General features: G+C 38.4%; 1 protein-coding gene across 2 annotated transcripts; it reads right to left on the bottom strand.

Moving 5' to 3' along the window:
* Positions 1-5,423: 5,423 nt before the first annotated feature.
* slc25a37 (solute carrier family 25 member 37) lies at positions 5,424-15,710 on the bottom strand. 2 transcript variants are annotated; one of them, XM_008418987.2, is made up of 4 exons: positions 15,315-15,710; positions 10,231-10,459; positions 9,827-9,883; positions 5,424-8,935 (listed from the first exon to the last, which is right to left on the bottom strand). In XM_008418987.2, exons 1-4 carry the CDS (start codon positions 15,513-15,515, stop codon positions 8,406-8,408), a joined length of 1,017 nt encoding a protein of 338 aa, XP_008417209.1. In that variant the 5' UTR covers positions 15,516-15,710; the 3' UTR covers positions 5,424-8,405. The 2 variants fall into 2 exon arrangements, with proteins under 2 accessions (XP_008417209.1, XP_017162385.1); XM_017306896.1 differs by lacking the exon at positions 15,315-15,710 and adding an exon at positions 12,967-13,238.
* Positions 15,711-16,397: the final 687 nt, after the last annotated feature.

Raw genomic sequence — 16,397 nt, 5'->3', positions numbered from 1 at the left:
AGTGACTGATGTTTCAGCCACTCTGAGAAGTTGTGTTATTGTTGTTTGAGTAAAATGCATTAAAGACAGACTGACGTTTTCTTGATTCAAAGCATCAAAAAATAAGGAGAAACATAGAAAAGAAAAGAAATAACCATCAAAACTGCGTGGCAGAGTGCAACAGATTGGATCCAAACCTTTCACCGCTTAACAAATATGCAAACACAGAATATCTCTAAAATCTTTAAGATCACAACAGCAGTTTTATCAAATGTGAGGAAGTGTTTCATTTTTATCTGTTACTGCTATTTGCATCCCATGAAGAAATCCACTTGTTTACTTAAAACACTGATGAATTATTTGTAAAAAAAAAAAAAAAACATAAAATAAAATAAAAATAAAGCTGAAAATCTGTAGGTTTTGAAAATGAATTTTTAGTGGGAAACAGATGACTTAGTTCTGCCGTTAAAAGATGGCATGCAAGATTGTTAAGCTTTAAATATTTAGGAAGGGCAAGTTGGCGATAACTATAGGGTGAGCATAGGGTAGATGGAGCCGATAAAGAGTGAGCCGTCATTGTCACAAATCTGACTATGGTGTCTAACTCAAAAGTATTTGCTTTAGAACTAAACGTAAGAGGCTCATATGTGATTTGGTTCAGTATGCAAGGTTAACATACAATAAAATAACATTTATGCAGAGAAAGTACATCCATGAAGTTATGAAACCTTCAGGACATTAAGAAAACTGAGACATCCTGCTAACATTAACATGACTTCTATTAATTTTCTCTAACTGAAGTGAGCTGGTATCAAGAGTGGCTGTGGATGAGCTCTTCCCTAAGCCCTCAGAGTAAACAGGTAATTTGACATGAAGAGGGCAGATTGCATCTGTTTTGACGACACTGAAAATCCGGCTGCATCTCAGCGTCTCTGGGGCTCTATAGGAGCTGGCTCATCTGATAAAGGAGCTCATGGAAGGTTGAAGTTGGCGGTGAGCAGCAAGGCTATTATTGCACTCACTGTTTTGTAATACCTGTATTTCCTCAAAAGGGAGACGGTACATTGAATCCCAAACAGAGCATACCTGCAAAAACAGCAGGTTGTCTTTATCGTTCATTTTCAATCTTCTGGGTGGGGGGGAGGGGGGGTGACTCTGAAGCTGTCTGTGGGCCGTCTGGATTTACAGGATTTGCTGAGCGAGCAAATGAGAGTAAGTGGGTAAATGTAGGTTAAAGTCAATCATATTGGAGTTTTGCAGATCAAATTTAGAAGGTGTTTCCAAAAGAGAGTGTCAAAATTGACAATGACGATAAAAATTGATTGAAGGATGCAAGAAGACATACATTAATTATTTGTAAAAAGTAAAAAATATATGTATATACAATTATTCGACCACAACTGTGCAACAAGTTTCCGTTGTTATTACCTTGAATGAGTCTTGACTCATTTAAAAAGCAGCTGAAGATATTCTCCAAACATGTAAGAGCTCTCTAACAGTATGTATAAAAAACTATGGTAAATATATGTTTCATATATACATGTTATTTAAAAAGTATTGCCGTATATAATTTGAGTAGATTTTGGTTCGGGTACCAAAAGGTTCTAGTTGTTGTATGAGGTTTCAATAATTCATTAATAGAGCAAGGGGGGTTGATTATGCAGGAACCAGAAAGTGAATGTCAGGGATGGTTTTGTGTTGATACACATAAAAAATGGGGTCAAAATAGTCTGGATGAAGTCAAGAAGGGAAATACTAGTACAAATAATCTCAAGTTACTGATTCAAAATCAGGAACTTGATTTTAAATCGGGAAAACTTTCTATCATTTTTAGAAAGTTTGAAGATCCTTCTAAAATGATATAGAAAGTTTTGAACAAGTTATTTTCAGAGACTTTGATGTCACTGGTGGTTGGAAGCAGCAGCAGCGACATTCTTTGAATTTGGCTCTACAGCAAAATTTAATTCCAGAATTTTAGCCGCTCAGATATTTCAGACAGTTGGGAGAAGTCGGGAATCTTGAAAAACCAGTAAAGTCAAATGTTGTCTGCAGAAATGTGACTGGAGATCTAATTAAATAAACAAACAAACAAACAAACAAACAATTAAATAAATAAACAAACAAACAAACAAATGACATAATTTATTTGCATGAACCACAAAGTAAAGAACCCAAGCATACCTTTGGGGTTTCTCTCTGATTAGATCAGCAGAATATGAAACAGCAGTTCTGAAAATCCCCACCAAATTATAAAGCCTGTTCATGCAGATGTGAGTCATGTCTGCTGAACAGCCTAGCAGGACCAGAACAAGGTCCTCGATCCTCGTGATGTCACTGAACTCTTTAAGCAAAGCAGTTTTAGTTAAAAAAAAAAAAAAAAAAAAAAGATACATACCTATCAAAAATGTAACAAACTTCTGCGGTACGAGAAAAGAAATCAGTAGCTGGAATGAATGTTCAATGTTTGTGGTTTGAAGGAATGATGTGATGTAACTTCTGGAAGTATTTCTGAAGAGGATCAATCTTCATCTTAAAAGTGAGTCATGCCTTGCTCACTGTTGCTATTTTGGTGGTCTGATGTGCTCTGGGCACACACTGCACTGAAGTTCACTTCAAGGTGGTCAATGATGCTTTAACAAACAAGCAGATCTCTCCTGCAGATGAGCAGAAAAGTAACCCTGACCACAAAGACAGTCTTTGTCTGTGCTCCAATATGCCGTGACTGTCTCGCAAATTTGTTGGGGACGATAAGGAGGTTTAACGCGACCTCCATCTCCCCAAGGGAGCTCTCAACAAAACTTCCTCGGATATTGTAACTGGATCCCTCATGTTGCTCACCCAGCAGAGCAGCTGCCTTTCTTCTCCCATCAGCAGATACACCACGGCGCATCTAGCTCTCCTGATGGCTGATGCCGATTGCGCTGTTGCAGGCATTGAGAGAAACATGCTCTAAGACATGCAGGCCACGAGAGAAAAGTCATTTTTCTTCTTATCTTTCAGATAATGTTATAAAGTGGTAGGAAAGTTTACTGCAGATTAAAAAGATTAGAGAAAAGCATCGCAAGATGGAGGATGTGGATGAGAGGGGCATTTATTGTGCGCTTCAGATAAACAACCGACTCCTGGACGAGGGCGAAAGCTAAACACTTCAGGTTTATAGAATCGGCGTACGTGTCCATAGACATGTTGCTGTGGAATAAAGCTCCACACTGTCGTCATCTCTTTGAAAGTAAAAAGTCTTAGCTTTTTCTTTTTTTATCATGACATAACACTTTGAATAGAACACAATGTAATGAAATGGTAAAAAAAAAATGTTTTAAAAAAGTCATAAAGTCATAACCCTGGCAACAGGACTCATGTATCCTTTTTGAGGTTAATACGTTTTAGTCATTGTACGTCAAACAAAAATAACAGCGCGGGAAACTTGGTGGCCAACAAATGGCTGACAGTGACACTGAAGGAAATGCAGGTATTTCTGGTTAGTACTTATCGTTTCTATTTGACAGCTGCCTCCACATTCTGCAGGTCAAGGTTTAGAAGGGTTTTAAGATAAGATTGATTTCCTTATTAACAAAAAAACACAAGCATATCCTATGAGGCATCAGAGTTTGGGGACCAGTTCCCAACCAGCAATTTGAAAGGAGTCTATAGAAAGCCATAATTTAATTCCCTATATGGGTGGGATGACCACTTGTAAAATAAATAAATAAATAAATAAATAAATAAATAAATAAATAAATAAAATTCAGTTAAAATCCAGCTAGTACTGGGAATTGTAGTTTCTGATCTGATTCGTGTCAGTATACAACTCTGACCATCACTAAGGCCGGTGTCAGCATTCCCCTTTATCTACAACTAACATCTTTGTCATCAGAACATTTCAGCCAGAAGTAAAGCAGTTCTGTAACAAACGGTGAACGGAAGCAGCTGAAAGTCTCATTTTCCAACACATAGTCAGTGATTTATACGTGAGAGCTTCAATGCACCGTGGTGATGTAGATGTTAAACATTATTGTGAGGACATGTGACTCGTGTTCTACGTCTGCTTTTCTCGTAACACGTTGTGTGGCCTCACAAAGTTCTTCCAAGCTAATCGTACACCTGTGGTGGATGGGAGAACTGCTGACTAAGATGTCATAGCAGCTACAGTTAAACGTACAGTGTATTTTTTTTATATTTGTTAAAACTGTCGCCATGTCGTGACAGTGTGTTATGAGATAGATAATCTGTGAAAAGATTGAAGTCCTACACATGCAGGCATGATTGGCTGCGCTAAAACCCTTTCAGATAGTGATAATGAAACTCGTGAAACTATGTTATAAAAATGTCATGACATAGTGGCTGTTTCAACAAATATGTAGAGAAATGTTTTTTTTATAAGTCACATACTGCAACTTTAAACTGGCTCATTCTCAAAAGCAGTCACTGGTAGAGCTGTGAGCAAAAGCAGTGCCGTGTCTGTTTTGCCACACGAGATTCTCTTTTTCTTCTAGAACCATCAATATTCCTTACTTAATTCTCTCTGAGGAATTTTTTAGAATAACAACTAAGCAGCATTCTAAAGTGCGCTCAAATTCAAAAAATATTTAAATGAACTCTTTAGTCAGAAATGGCAATATGTAAGAAAATAAAAAATTATGTTATGATTAAAATGTTATGCCTCATAGTATTAAAGGGGAGTAAAACTGATTTTTTTGAGCGTTATGTAATGTTATGATGTTATTCCCTCATCCAAACCATTTGGAGTGTTGCTTTGGTTCTTTCATGCAGGTTTGAGGAAACCTTGAATCTTCCATGACAGTAACTTAAGGGGTGCCTAAATGCTTGCTCTCAAAAAGCGCTGCCAATCCACCCCCAACCTTGAAGAAGATATTCCTAAAAGGGACAAGGCACAGCAGGTCTGCATTTCTTGCCTTTTAAGTGTTGCACAGGAAGCTCCGCATGGCGCTATACTGCCCTCTACTGGAGCTGTGCTGTTACTGCTGGACAGTTAAGGGTAACTGAAATGTCCTTTCTTCTCCTAATATTACTTATGTTTAGCTATACAGCTATAATTGACAGTACAACAGGTGCTCCAAATAACAAGATCAATCACCATTTTAGTGTGAATTACATATCTACATGGCAAATGATTTACATGGAAGTGCAGAAAAGTAACAGAAACCAAATCAAGTCAAGTGACTCCAGGATTATTTATTATATATATTTAAAATGAGCAAAAGGAGTTGGAAGCCAATTTGCCTTAAGGCAAATGGTGCAACAGACTGACAAAGGTATAAGCAATCCTCAAACACTGAATTGAAACCAGAGTGCAATGTAAAGCATAAAGCTACACTTGAATACATGTGCAAATGAAACCACTACTGACATCAAATACATGTTTCTGAAATTTAAGGCAGTAATTTATCAAAACAAGATTGGAATGAAAACACAGACAGCCAGCATTCCTCATCTCCGTGTTTATTTCAGCTCCAGTGTTACAAACTGTAGCAGCATTTTCACAATCATGTTTTGTTTGCATTGTCAAAACTCCAAGCCTTCCAGATCCGGAGATGGAACTCGGCAAAAGTCAGACCATCTCCCACTTTACTCAGCTCTACATAAATACTATACACATACTTACATCGTGAAACTCTTCCCTCCAAAGAATACAAACGTTTCCTCTTAATTTAGCAGTGATCATAGTCTCAAAGCCTTTCTTGTCACTCTGAACGATGAGTGCATGCATTTCAAATGCAAATGTATTTTGATATAAGAGAAGAAATGTTTCGTCGGTGATCTGAGATATGGTCTGATTTTACTACAATAAAACAAATATAATCAAAAACAAAGTTGCATTTATGCTGTAGGTAACAAAATCTATTGCGTTTCTGTGAAGTCATATTGCACTGAAAGCAACACAAGAAGGTTACATACTCTAGACCACCTCAACCAGGTTAAGACAAGTAGCTAAAAAACTTGGTTTGAAATCTGATCGTCTGAGGCAAACTAAAAACTAAGTAAAAACATAAAAAAAACACTGAGAAAAGTGAAACTTGTAGAAAATCTCAATCTATAAAACAGAAGCTGCAAAAAAACAAAAATTTAAGTTTTCCTTACAAACTTAACACTAGAGATGGAATTAGTGTTCACAGCAGATTAAAAGCAGAATGCAAAGCGACACATCTTTGGTTTGGTTATGTCTGCCTGAACACACAAGCCAGAGCGATTCGTGGAGTTTGGGGGAACACTGGAATCTGACAAACGTCTTCAAAAAAAAAAAAAAAAAAAAAAAAAAAAAAAACCCTCTCGGTAATCATAAACAAATAAATCACAGCGCTCTGTGATTTACATCAATCTGGCTAAATATCCTAAAAGTTGAATCAAAAACTAGAAAATAGGCTGGGGAAAAAAAAGCATAGAGCACACAGGAAATGAGTAACTTCAACAGGATGGGAGAAAATAAAACGATTTGATCGGATCAGTTTTTTGTTGTTGTTTTTTACTGACCCCACGAGGATCAGCCAGTGCAGCAGTATTGCTTAGTTTAAAAAACTTCATTTACAAGCTTACATTTTAATCACATAATCTGCATAAGGAGAACACAAGAAATATTTTTGGATGATTCAGAAAATCTAAAGCCTTTAAGGTTGCTACGACAAAACAAGTCTCACAAAAGCCAATCACTGCTGCTGTCTTCCAAGGCAACAGTCGGATCTGATCCACAGAGGTTTCTCAGGAATAGACGATTTCTCTATATAAATATATCCTCTGAATTCATACAAACAAGCTGCCGATGTTCTGCAACGGCTAAGATTCTGTTGTGCGTGACTCAGGAGTGTTGTGGCATTAAGCTTTTTACAGGGCAAATACAGGTAGATATCAGCTAATTTGATCGTCAAATATGACTCTTTTCTTTTTGTTATTTTACACAAAGCAGTTTTAAAAAACCTAACTTGATTAATTTAAGTGATTTAGGCTTGTAGCTAAGGAAAACTCAACATTCAGCAAATCAGAAAGTTAGACTATTCCATAACAGTAAAAAAATCAAATGACTTTAATGCAAAACTGTTATAGTGTGACAAAGCTACAGCCCACAAAACCATGGAGAGACCGCTGAGTTCACAGTTGTTCTGAAACCGGCACAAGGAGGGGAATCCATAAAAAAATTGCCAAAGACATTGGCTACTCACAGAGCCAATGTCTGTGAGTAGCCAACGGAAAGATAAGTAGAAGGAAAAAATGTGGGAGTGCCCAAGCAGCAGAGATAGTGCAGTCTTAATAGGATTGTGAAGCAAAATCCATTCATACATGTTAAGAGGCGATTGACTAGTTGTGGACCTGGAGCCAATAAATCCAGCACATCTTGGCCTCACAGACCCAACAATGCAGATGAGCTGAAGGCAGGAATGTAACCCGGGCTACTTCAACACTTCAGCAGACCACCTTCATGCTACGTTGCACCGAAGCAGTAAGGAGCTCCTATAGAGCGCTGTCTGCATGCACTGTACACTACATGGATATACTTCTCTTAGACTGACATTGCTGTATTAGTAATGCTTTTTATTGGTCTTATGTAAAATTTGAATTTCCTGCAAAATTTTGTTTTGGGTTTTCCGTTAGCTCCATGCCGTAAAGCATCAAAATGAGCAAATTAAATCAGTCCGACATATCACTTTGCTTGTAAATAATCTATAAAACATGAGATTTAAATTTTGAACTGCATTTCTGCAATAAAATCCATTTCTGTTACAATATTCTGCTTTACTGAGATTCACCTGTAATCGGTTTGCTGTGGCCCACATGCCTTGAAACAGAGGAAGACGTGTGCGTGTTTAAATGCATCTTGGGCCTAGAACAAATCAAGTATTCCTATATGTTAGTACAAGAAAAAAAATGGGTGGAGCAGTGTTTGATATTAGTTAGGCACTTGTATAATGTCGCTGTCTCTCCCGCAGAGTGCTGGGATTAAAGAATGTCGAAAAAAAAAAAAGGTTTTTATGAACACATAACAAAACAAACAGCACTGCGCTTTCCTCCGCAGCTATAAACTACGAGCTAGAGGAAGCTAACCAAATAAATACAAAGTTCCAATATTTCAGACAAATAAACTTAGTTTCAGACAACTTCATCATGTGCTCACCACATGGAGACGCCAGGGAACTGAGCTGCGACTGACTTGGTAGTGGAGCAAAACAGTGCAAGTTAAATATGACACTATTTGTCTATTTGAGATAAATGTTCCTTTTTGCATAGAGTGGTTGTGCAGCCATCGCTGTAGCTAAAAAAAAAACAAAAAAAAACACAAACCCAGGTAATGAGATGACAATGACGAGCGGAATCAAAATGCCACACTGCCACCTGGTGGCTTGGTGCCATTTTCCTCCTCGCCGACTCTCACGTCCTTTGGTCTTGGGAGTGTTTCATGAGTCACGGAGAGGCGGACATCACAGCTGCCCGGATGCCGCCTCTTGTTCTAGCTTCTGCTTCGTCAGGAAGTACTTGAAGAACTCGTACACCGACCAGGCGATGGCAGTAGAGGGCATCTGGTATATGACCCGAGCTTGGATGCCCTTGAAGAAGGCTGCCAGACCTCCCAGTCTGTACACCGTCCTGAAAGCGTTGGCCATTCCTGACAGGTGGCCGCTGATGTTCACCGAGCTCAGCGCCACGTTCTCCTGCGTGTTGAGCAGCGTTTTGCAAACGTCCAGCGGAGTGGTCACGGCGGCCGAAACCGCCCCCGCCGCCGCCCCCGACACTATGTGGCTGCTCGGGTTGTAATGCCTGTGAGGGTTCAGCTGCTCCTGCATCAGTTCGTAGGTGATGAAGTGAACCGCCTGGAAGGGGATGTTCATGGTCAGCTGGGTGCTGTAGCTGCGGTAGAAGGCTCCGACGCCTTCGGCGTGCGTCACTGTCCGAACACAGTCCCAAAGTCCTCGGTAGGGAGAGTTGTACATTTGCATCCTCTGCTTTACCACTGGTGGAAGGCAGCAAAGTTATGTTAGTGTTACAGTTTATGTTAGGCAGTAAAACGGGAGAGTAACCAATCGATGTAACCAATTTAACTGCAGGAGGAGTGAAAGCTGCAAGGAGCAAAAAAATAGAAACAATGCAATATACTGGGTTTCCTTAGGCATAAACTTTTTAATCTACTTTGAATAATTAATTTATTCAAAGACTGGGATCAATTGAAACGTATCTGTGATTGAACTGATTAATTTGAAACGTATCTGTGATTGAACTGATTAATTTTTTTTAAGTGCCTTGAGACTACATTTATCAAATTAATCAAATTGAATTTAAAGGAAATTCCTTCCTTCCTCTAAATACAGTTAAATTTCACACATTTTTGCCTATAATTGTTAAACTTTCCATACACAAGTCAAAAAGAAAAACGATACTGAAAAAAAGAAAAGAAAAAGAAAACTCCCAAGAGGTAATCCCATGTGTGCTTCCCACTAAAATGCTGGACAGATCTTTCTTCTAAAAGTGTACTCCTCATATTCATCATCATTATATTTTCAATGTTATTTTTTTACAAAGTAAAATTTTAGGGGGAAGTAAAAAGTAGAATTATAAATGGTTTATGCCTTCCTCTAGGCTGCTCTTTCATACACTCCACATTTGTGGCGTGATTGACTAATATATCCTGTTAACAGATTTCCCCACCTGAGCTGTTTAGTGTTTGCAGCTCTTCCAGAGTCACCATGCCCCTTATGGCATGCATAACTAATTAACTAATGCTCTGTGGTTGGAGCGTTATTGATCCTCCCCGTGCTTCACTGAGTTAAGTGTGTTCCTTCTTAACCCTTGTTTATCGCCATCTCCCTGTACTGTATGCGACATTGAAGCGTTGACGTTTCCTTACCTTCAGCTGGGTTCATGACGGCGTCGTGCAGAACAGTGGCCACACTCCCTGCCACGCCTGTTGAGACATCAGCAAACCTCGTTGACTCTGAAGCTGTGACTCTGCTCGAGTTATTTCAGTGACAAAAAAATGAATTCCTAAAAACACGAGGCAGAAATTTACACAACCTCCAGATAACATAACAGCCTGTTCCCCTCTGATCAACAAAACAGATTTCAAATGACAGATCCGCCACGGGATTTCTCACGGCTGCGTCGCACGTTTGACCCCGGCTATTGTAAACTGTGTATTGATGAGAAGAACTGCCCTCTTCCTGGATGGTTTGCTTTGTCTACGGCGTGCAGCAGCTGGTATGACGTTGGGGAAAAGAGAGAGTGTGTGTGTGGGGACACGGACGCTCGTACCGTTGGCTATGTGGCTGTTGCCTCCTCTCTGAATGATGTGGCTCAGAGAGTGCTTGACGCGCTCGTAGCAGGCAAAGTAGAGCGCATGCGCGGGCCCCGCTCCCATCATGGTGATGTTGAGGCCCCTCAGGGGTCTGAAGATCCCCTCCGTCTTGATGATCCGTTTCAGGGCTTCATACACGCTCTTGTATTGTGCGTTGGGGTCCGGCTGCAGGCTCTGCATCCGTGTCTGTGAAAATAAAATCATTTAATATAAATTCTTCTAGCATTATAACATTTTCACTTCCTTAGGTTAGATTTTGCTACAGTATTTAGTTGATTGCCTTGTTTTATTGCATGACTGAATGTATATGGTTTTTAAGATGTTAAAGAACCTGAATAATGATTTTTTTCAATTGTTTTTTTTTTTTTTAAATCAAGTGTAGCGCACTCAAGTTGCTCTGACTGGACGCACTCTTGGCGTTAGCGAGGTTCTGGATCGGGAGGCTGTGGTAGCTCTTTGTTTAATTTAACCACGTCGAGTTATCAGGACAGCACAAAGCATGTTTTTATTTGCAGGGAGATTCGGGGCCGGCTCAGGAGATTGGCCAAGTTTGTCTTTGTCAGCATGTTCTACTGAGCTTCCTTCCTTTTGGGTCGACAATAAAATATCAATTACATTTCCTCCGAATGAAGACTTTTGGAAACTTGGCCACACATCACCTGGCAATCTGAGTCATTGGTTGAGGTTTTGGGACTTCAAATGAGGCATGTCCCCAACAAGGCACACGCTTGTCTGGACTCTCATCTCATAATGTGAGGAGAAATAAGGCCAGAGGGAGATAAGACTAGCTGAAATGTGTGTTTGATGTAGATATTCTGTTTAGCATTCATTAATGCCAGCCTTAAAGGCACCACAACAAAAGCACAACACTTAGAGACAAATTCCAAATGTTTTTTTTATATGGGTACAAATTTTAATGTGGAGAAACACCAAAACAACAGAATTGTACGCTTTTCAAGCTTAAGTTTTTATTATAGTCTGTGCATTTAAGAACCTTTTCTTTTCGATCTGGTGTTGTTTTTTGTTTTTTTTAATGTTCCAAAATTCACCAAACTGCACAGCTGGTCCCTATTCATCAGTAAAGGGATGTTTCACTATTTCTCTGTAGCATTGGACTCATCTCTAATTAGCTCTTTTAAAAACAACAACATTTGTTGTTGAACTTCATTATTCTGCATTAAATACACATAACTAAAGGCAAAGCTTTTGATCCGTCATATCTTTATTTTGTTAGCCACAAAATAATAAGTCAAACCCAGAACCGCAGCTTGACATCCTTATCCACTCACTTCAAACCCAAAATGTTTCATAAACTGGACAACTCAAGCTGTGAAATAGCATATATAGGAGTCTCATTGTGAAAAAAAATTATAATCATGTTTTTATATTTAAAAAAAAAGAAGAAAAAAAAAAGAAAAAACATGATCTTATTTCTTTTATTTAAACACAATTATTCCAAGCACAGCTACAAGAATGTAACATATTGCTTGTTACAATGTTATGTATACGTTTTGTTAGTTTCGGTAAAGGTAAAACAGCCTTAGGCAGAAAAACAGAATAAAAAATCTGCCAAATATAGTAGTTGTTTCAGTGCTTACACCTTTCTGCTGCTGCATTTTTTCCAGAGTAAAGAGTAAGAATGTTGTAATTAGTTTGATCAGGTAGCCAGGGTGGGTCAGCTGACTGACACAGATGTGGCTTGGAGCTTGCCAACTGTAGTTTTAAATTAGCTTCACCTTAACAATAGTGATGGGAGGAAATCCTTTGGTTTCCACAGCTCGACTCTCCATGTTTTGCACGACCGTAAATATTCTTAAGCCTAAAACTGGTCTTTTCTGCAAGTATGAGGAAAAACTTTCAGTCAGCTTGATGGCAGTGCGCAGCAGCCATTGTGTGTCTCTACGCTCTGCAGAGCTCCGTGTTTAAGGAACTCACAATTTCAACTGAAATTCAGATTTGATTTTTGATTATTATGTATAGAATAATAAAGTCGGAAACCCTGTAGCACAAGATCTGAATAAATCTTTGAGAATGCATCAGGAACTAGTTGAGAAAGGGCTGATTTAGGAATAAAACCTAATAGGGAGTAAACTTCTGGAGTAATTCTTAAAAAAAAAAAAAAAGATCACAGTGTACTTTTTAGCAAAAAGTACACTAAACAAAACAATTAGTTCTGTTTAATTAAAACAAAACTAATTACTAATTCAACTTTTAGCCGTTTTATTTTCAGGCGACATTCAACACTGCCTACATTATTTCGACATCTCTGTTACAATCAGTTGAAGCAACTAAACAAGAAGCACCAGTGTTGACATTTAACCATAAAAGGGAAACGGTCCCAACTAATCCGACTGATTGTGTGTTATCCTTTCAGCTTTGTCAGTTCTGGTAATATGGCTGTTTACTAATCAATAGCACAAAGAAGCAATTAGAGATACCCACCCTTTCCTGCATGAGGCTGATTCCTAACTTGCACGAGACTGATAAGATGCCCCTCCTAACATTAATACAAGCTACTCCCTGACTCCTCGAGCTGCTTGAGTTTGACTAGGAAACTCGTTAGGACTGAGAGGAACTAACAAATAAAAGCACCAGAGAGGCATCATGTTTAACCTATTGACATAAAGTCAATACTTCCTCTAAATGTAATTCTTTAAAAGAAAAAGTACTTCAATTTCTTAGAAGTAACTTACCAAGACAGGATGGAAATGACTCTTTTTGTCATGAGTTCAGATTAGATGAAACTTGGAAAAACTTGGGTAACTCCAAAAACCTTCCAGATTTAACTGAGTGAGCAGCTGCGTCTTTAAGGTGCTTGTGAAAACTTGGAAACCTCAAGAGGAAATGACACCAGAGCATTGGGCAACGAAGGCTTCTCATCGGACTACTTACACATATGCCAGTGGGATACAAGTTAAGTGGATGTGTTCTAGTTAAAGTAGACATAACCAAACTTTTCAGAAACAACGCCACATTGTTGGAAAACAAAGGCTCAGCAGAAGGAAAGTGGGGATTGCAGGAGCAAAGTTCACAGAAACAGTTTGCAATTTACCTTTCTTTAGCCAATTTTTAAACAAGCTTCAAACAACATAGTCATTTCATTCCACTTTTAAATGTGCGCCGAACTTGGCTTCATTCAGGCACTTAATAAATATTTGTACTACTGGTTATACATTTACCAGTTTGGATTTACACAACTAGTAAGTTATACAACTGTTTCATAAAAATGTAGAAAAAGTAATATTCCTCTACATGATTTAAATCATAAACTATTTGTTCATGAAATAAAAGGATATACTTTTTAATGCCATTTTGTGACATTTTATTGGTCTTATTACATTATTTAATAATTCTCTTACTATTAACTACAATGACTCGCGCTTTTAGCCCTCTTTCTTTTTTTATTTTATCTAAAATAAAATATCACTTCTAATATGGTTAGAGGAATAAAGAGTACTTGAATTTTTCTATAGCAAGTAAATGTTTAAAAAAGCCAGTAAACTCTATGAGAATATAGCTTTATCAAGGACAATTAAATGACGCACCGACCATCATTCCCCTGGCCTACGCTGGTTTTCAATTATTTTTTTTTAGGCCCAACATCTTTGATAAGAGTTGCAATTTTGAAGCCAACAGAGAATGAACAAAGCCATGCTAATTTATGCATGCAAGTTTTACTAAATACAAAAATATGAAATGCTGGTTTACTCCCTATTAGGTTTTATTCCTAAATCAGCCCTTTCTCAACAACTGATTTTGAATTTATTTAACCTGCTGATCACCAGTTTAGAGTCGATCAATGAAAAGCTGGCTGATTTCAGTCTGGGGCCGATTAATTGGTGCTTGGCTTTTTTGTCTTTTAAGCAATAAAAACAGAAGTATTGATGTATTCAAATGTCTTCTTGTGCTTGATTAACAACTTTTTTTTTTAAACGTCTAAAGACCTACATTTACGGAAGAGTTACATATGATTGACATGACTGTAGATAATTTATACATTTCTAAGAAATTAACATATTATGGAATGGATAAATAAATATACCAAGTTTTAGTAAAAAGAATATAAACGTACAGCACATTCTTGTTTAATGTCAACATCAAGTAATCCCTCATCACTGCTTACACTTATTCATTATTGTTCACAGATTTTCTCCAGCTTTGCTCATGTTTGGAGAGTGTTTTAATACTATGCTGAATCTGGTTTGTAGAGTTACTTACTGTGTCTGTGAGCTACGATAATAAGGATGAACCTAATTCTCTAAGTGAAGTGATCACAAGAAGATTTAGATGGTTTGGTCCTCTAATCCTGCACTCTTTAAGTAAAGCTCACAGCCTAATTGAGATAAGATTAAAGTTTGAATATCATTCGATGAATCTAGTGGCTACAAGCGTGCAATTTATTAAAGTGCACAGTCAAAGATGCAAGGTAATAAGGTACTAATTACGCTTTAATAATGGGAGTAACAGAGTTATATAGAGTCTTTCATTCAAAGGACAGTTTGACATCTATCCTAACCGAACAAAACCTTGACCTTCACCTAGCCTGAATAATGTCAAAGAAAAATATGGTTAACATTATTTATTTGAGTAGATTAACAATCATATGACTATTATTACATCTCATTTTAATACTATAGTTGAATTGCGAGATAGCTTAGATATAAACTTGGTGAATGTCCTCTTTTTAATGTTAAAGTGGGCTTTGAGTAAGCTTCTTTGGTTAGCAAAGTTATTAAGTAGCAAATCAAAAAAAAAAAAAAAAGAGCAAAACTTCTTCAGTTTAAGGGAAACATTTTGTTTTTACTTTGATTTACTTTGCTGACTAGTTTAACTTGTTCGGTCAGTCTATTTGAAGCGACAAGGCTGCCGTAATTGGATGAGCTAACACCGAGGCTACCTAAGGATGGGCAGTCCGAAGACTTCACAGCTAACGCCTGTTAGCACATCCTCCCCGCACTTGGCGTCTCCTTTCCGGCTGGTTAGTGTTTGAGCAGCCGGGGAGAGAACAGAAGCAACCGAGCAGCCTCTGAGACGGCGTTACCTTGACAGAGTCCACGGGGTACATCACCGTGTGCTCCAGTATGCCTGCCACGGCTCCGGCTGTCATGTGGGTCGTCACGGAGACATGAGGCGGCAAGCTCTCGTAGTCCCGGTCGCTGTTTTCATTAAAAGGCTCCCCGTCTTCGTTCTGGATCTGCGACATCTCCAGCCTTGCCACCGCACGGTCCGAGCTTAACTCCATGCGTGGGGAGCTGTCGCAACAGGTGGCCTTCCGTACAAGAGAACGATCGGAGAATGTGTCGGCGGCATGGATAACCACAACATCACCACTACTTGCCGGAGTTCCAACTGCGCCCGTAGGACGTCGCTAGTGAGAGAGGCGTGGCTGACGGTAATGTGAACCAATCAAATCCCACATAGTGAGATAATAGGCGGGCTCTTTTTCTGAGCGACCAATGACAAGTTTCTGTGTTGAATTCCTGTTCCACTTCAAAGCTCAGCCGGTGAAACAATTTGTGCCTCCCAAGTTTTGAATGAGTTTGACAAAACCGCGAACATTGCTCAGTTCTGGTCCAGTAGATAAGCAGGTGTGGTCTCACTGCCGGATAACACTTGTTCAATAATATGGAGAATTTTTTTCTTCAAAATGCCCTATCTGAAAGGGGAGGTTACTTCTGACAAACCATGGCTAACTGAAATCTACAGATAGACTTTTTAGGACGCTGTGTAAAACTGACAACAAAACTAAAAAGTAAGAATAACAGTAACATTAAGACAAGATGTTTATAAGTCAAGATATATAGTACAGAACATGTATTATCTCCAAAACTAGAACGGTCTCATTACCTAAAAATCACTCTGGGAAAATTAAGGAGGCTTTGTGTTTGTATAGACTACAGAGAGTACTTTGAAAAAGTATTTGCCTCCTTTTAGATTTCTTTTTTTTTTTTGGCGGGCGGCTTTTTTCAGATTATGAAACATTTTTTGTATCACATAAAGATAATTAAATATAAAGTGATTTAAATTATAAAGAGACAAAAATGCTCTTCAAACCAACATAGACCCATATAAGTAGCAACCAAGTTTTTTTTTTTGGGACAACTCACAATGTATCATTCAAGGA

Source organism: Poecilia reticulata, linkage group LG9, assembly GCF_000633615.1.
Source record: "Poecilia reticulata strain Guanapo linkage group LG9, Guppy_female_1.0+MT, whole genome shotgun sequence".
In the NCBI taxonomy this organism is placed as follows: Eukaryota; Metazoa; Chordata; class Actinopteri; order Cyprinodontiformes; family Poeciliidae; genus Poecilia; species Poecilia reticulata.
The sequence above is the reverse complement of the archived record's forward strand: the minus strand, read 5'-3'. Positions and strand labels throughout refer to the sequence as shown.

Excerpts from the sequence above, each read along its gene's own strand:
- slc25a37 (XM_008418987.2), bottom strand. The coding sequence starts at position 15,515 with ATGGAGTTAAGCTCGGACCGTGCGGTGGCAAGGCTGGAGATGTCGCAG. Across the intron at positions 10,460-15,314 it reads ACCCCGTGGACTCTGTCAAG|ACACGGATGCAGAGCCTGCA; the intron begins GTAACGCCGTCT and ends TTATTTTCACAG. Across the intron at positions 8,936-9,826 it reads CGTCATGAACCCAGCTGAAG|TGGTAAAGCAGAGGATGCAA; the intron begins GTAAGGAAACGT and ends GCCTTCCACCAG.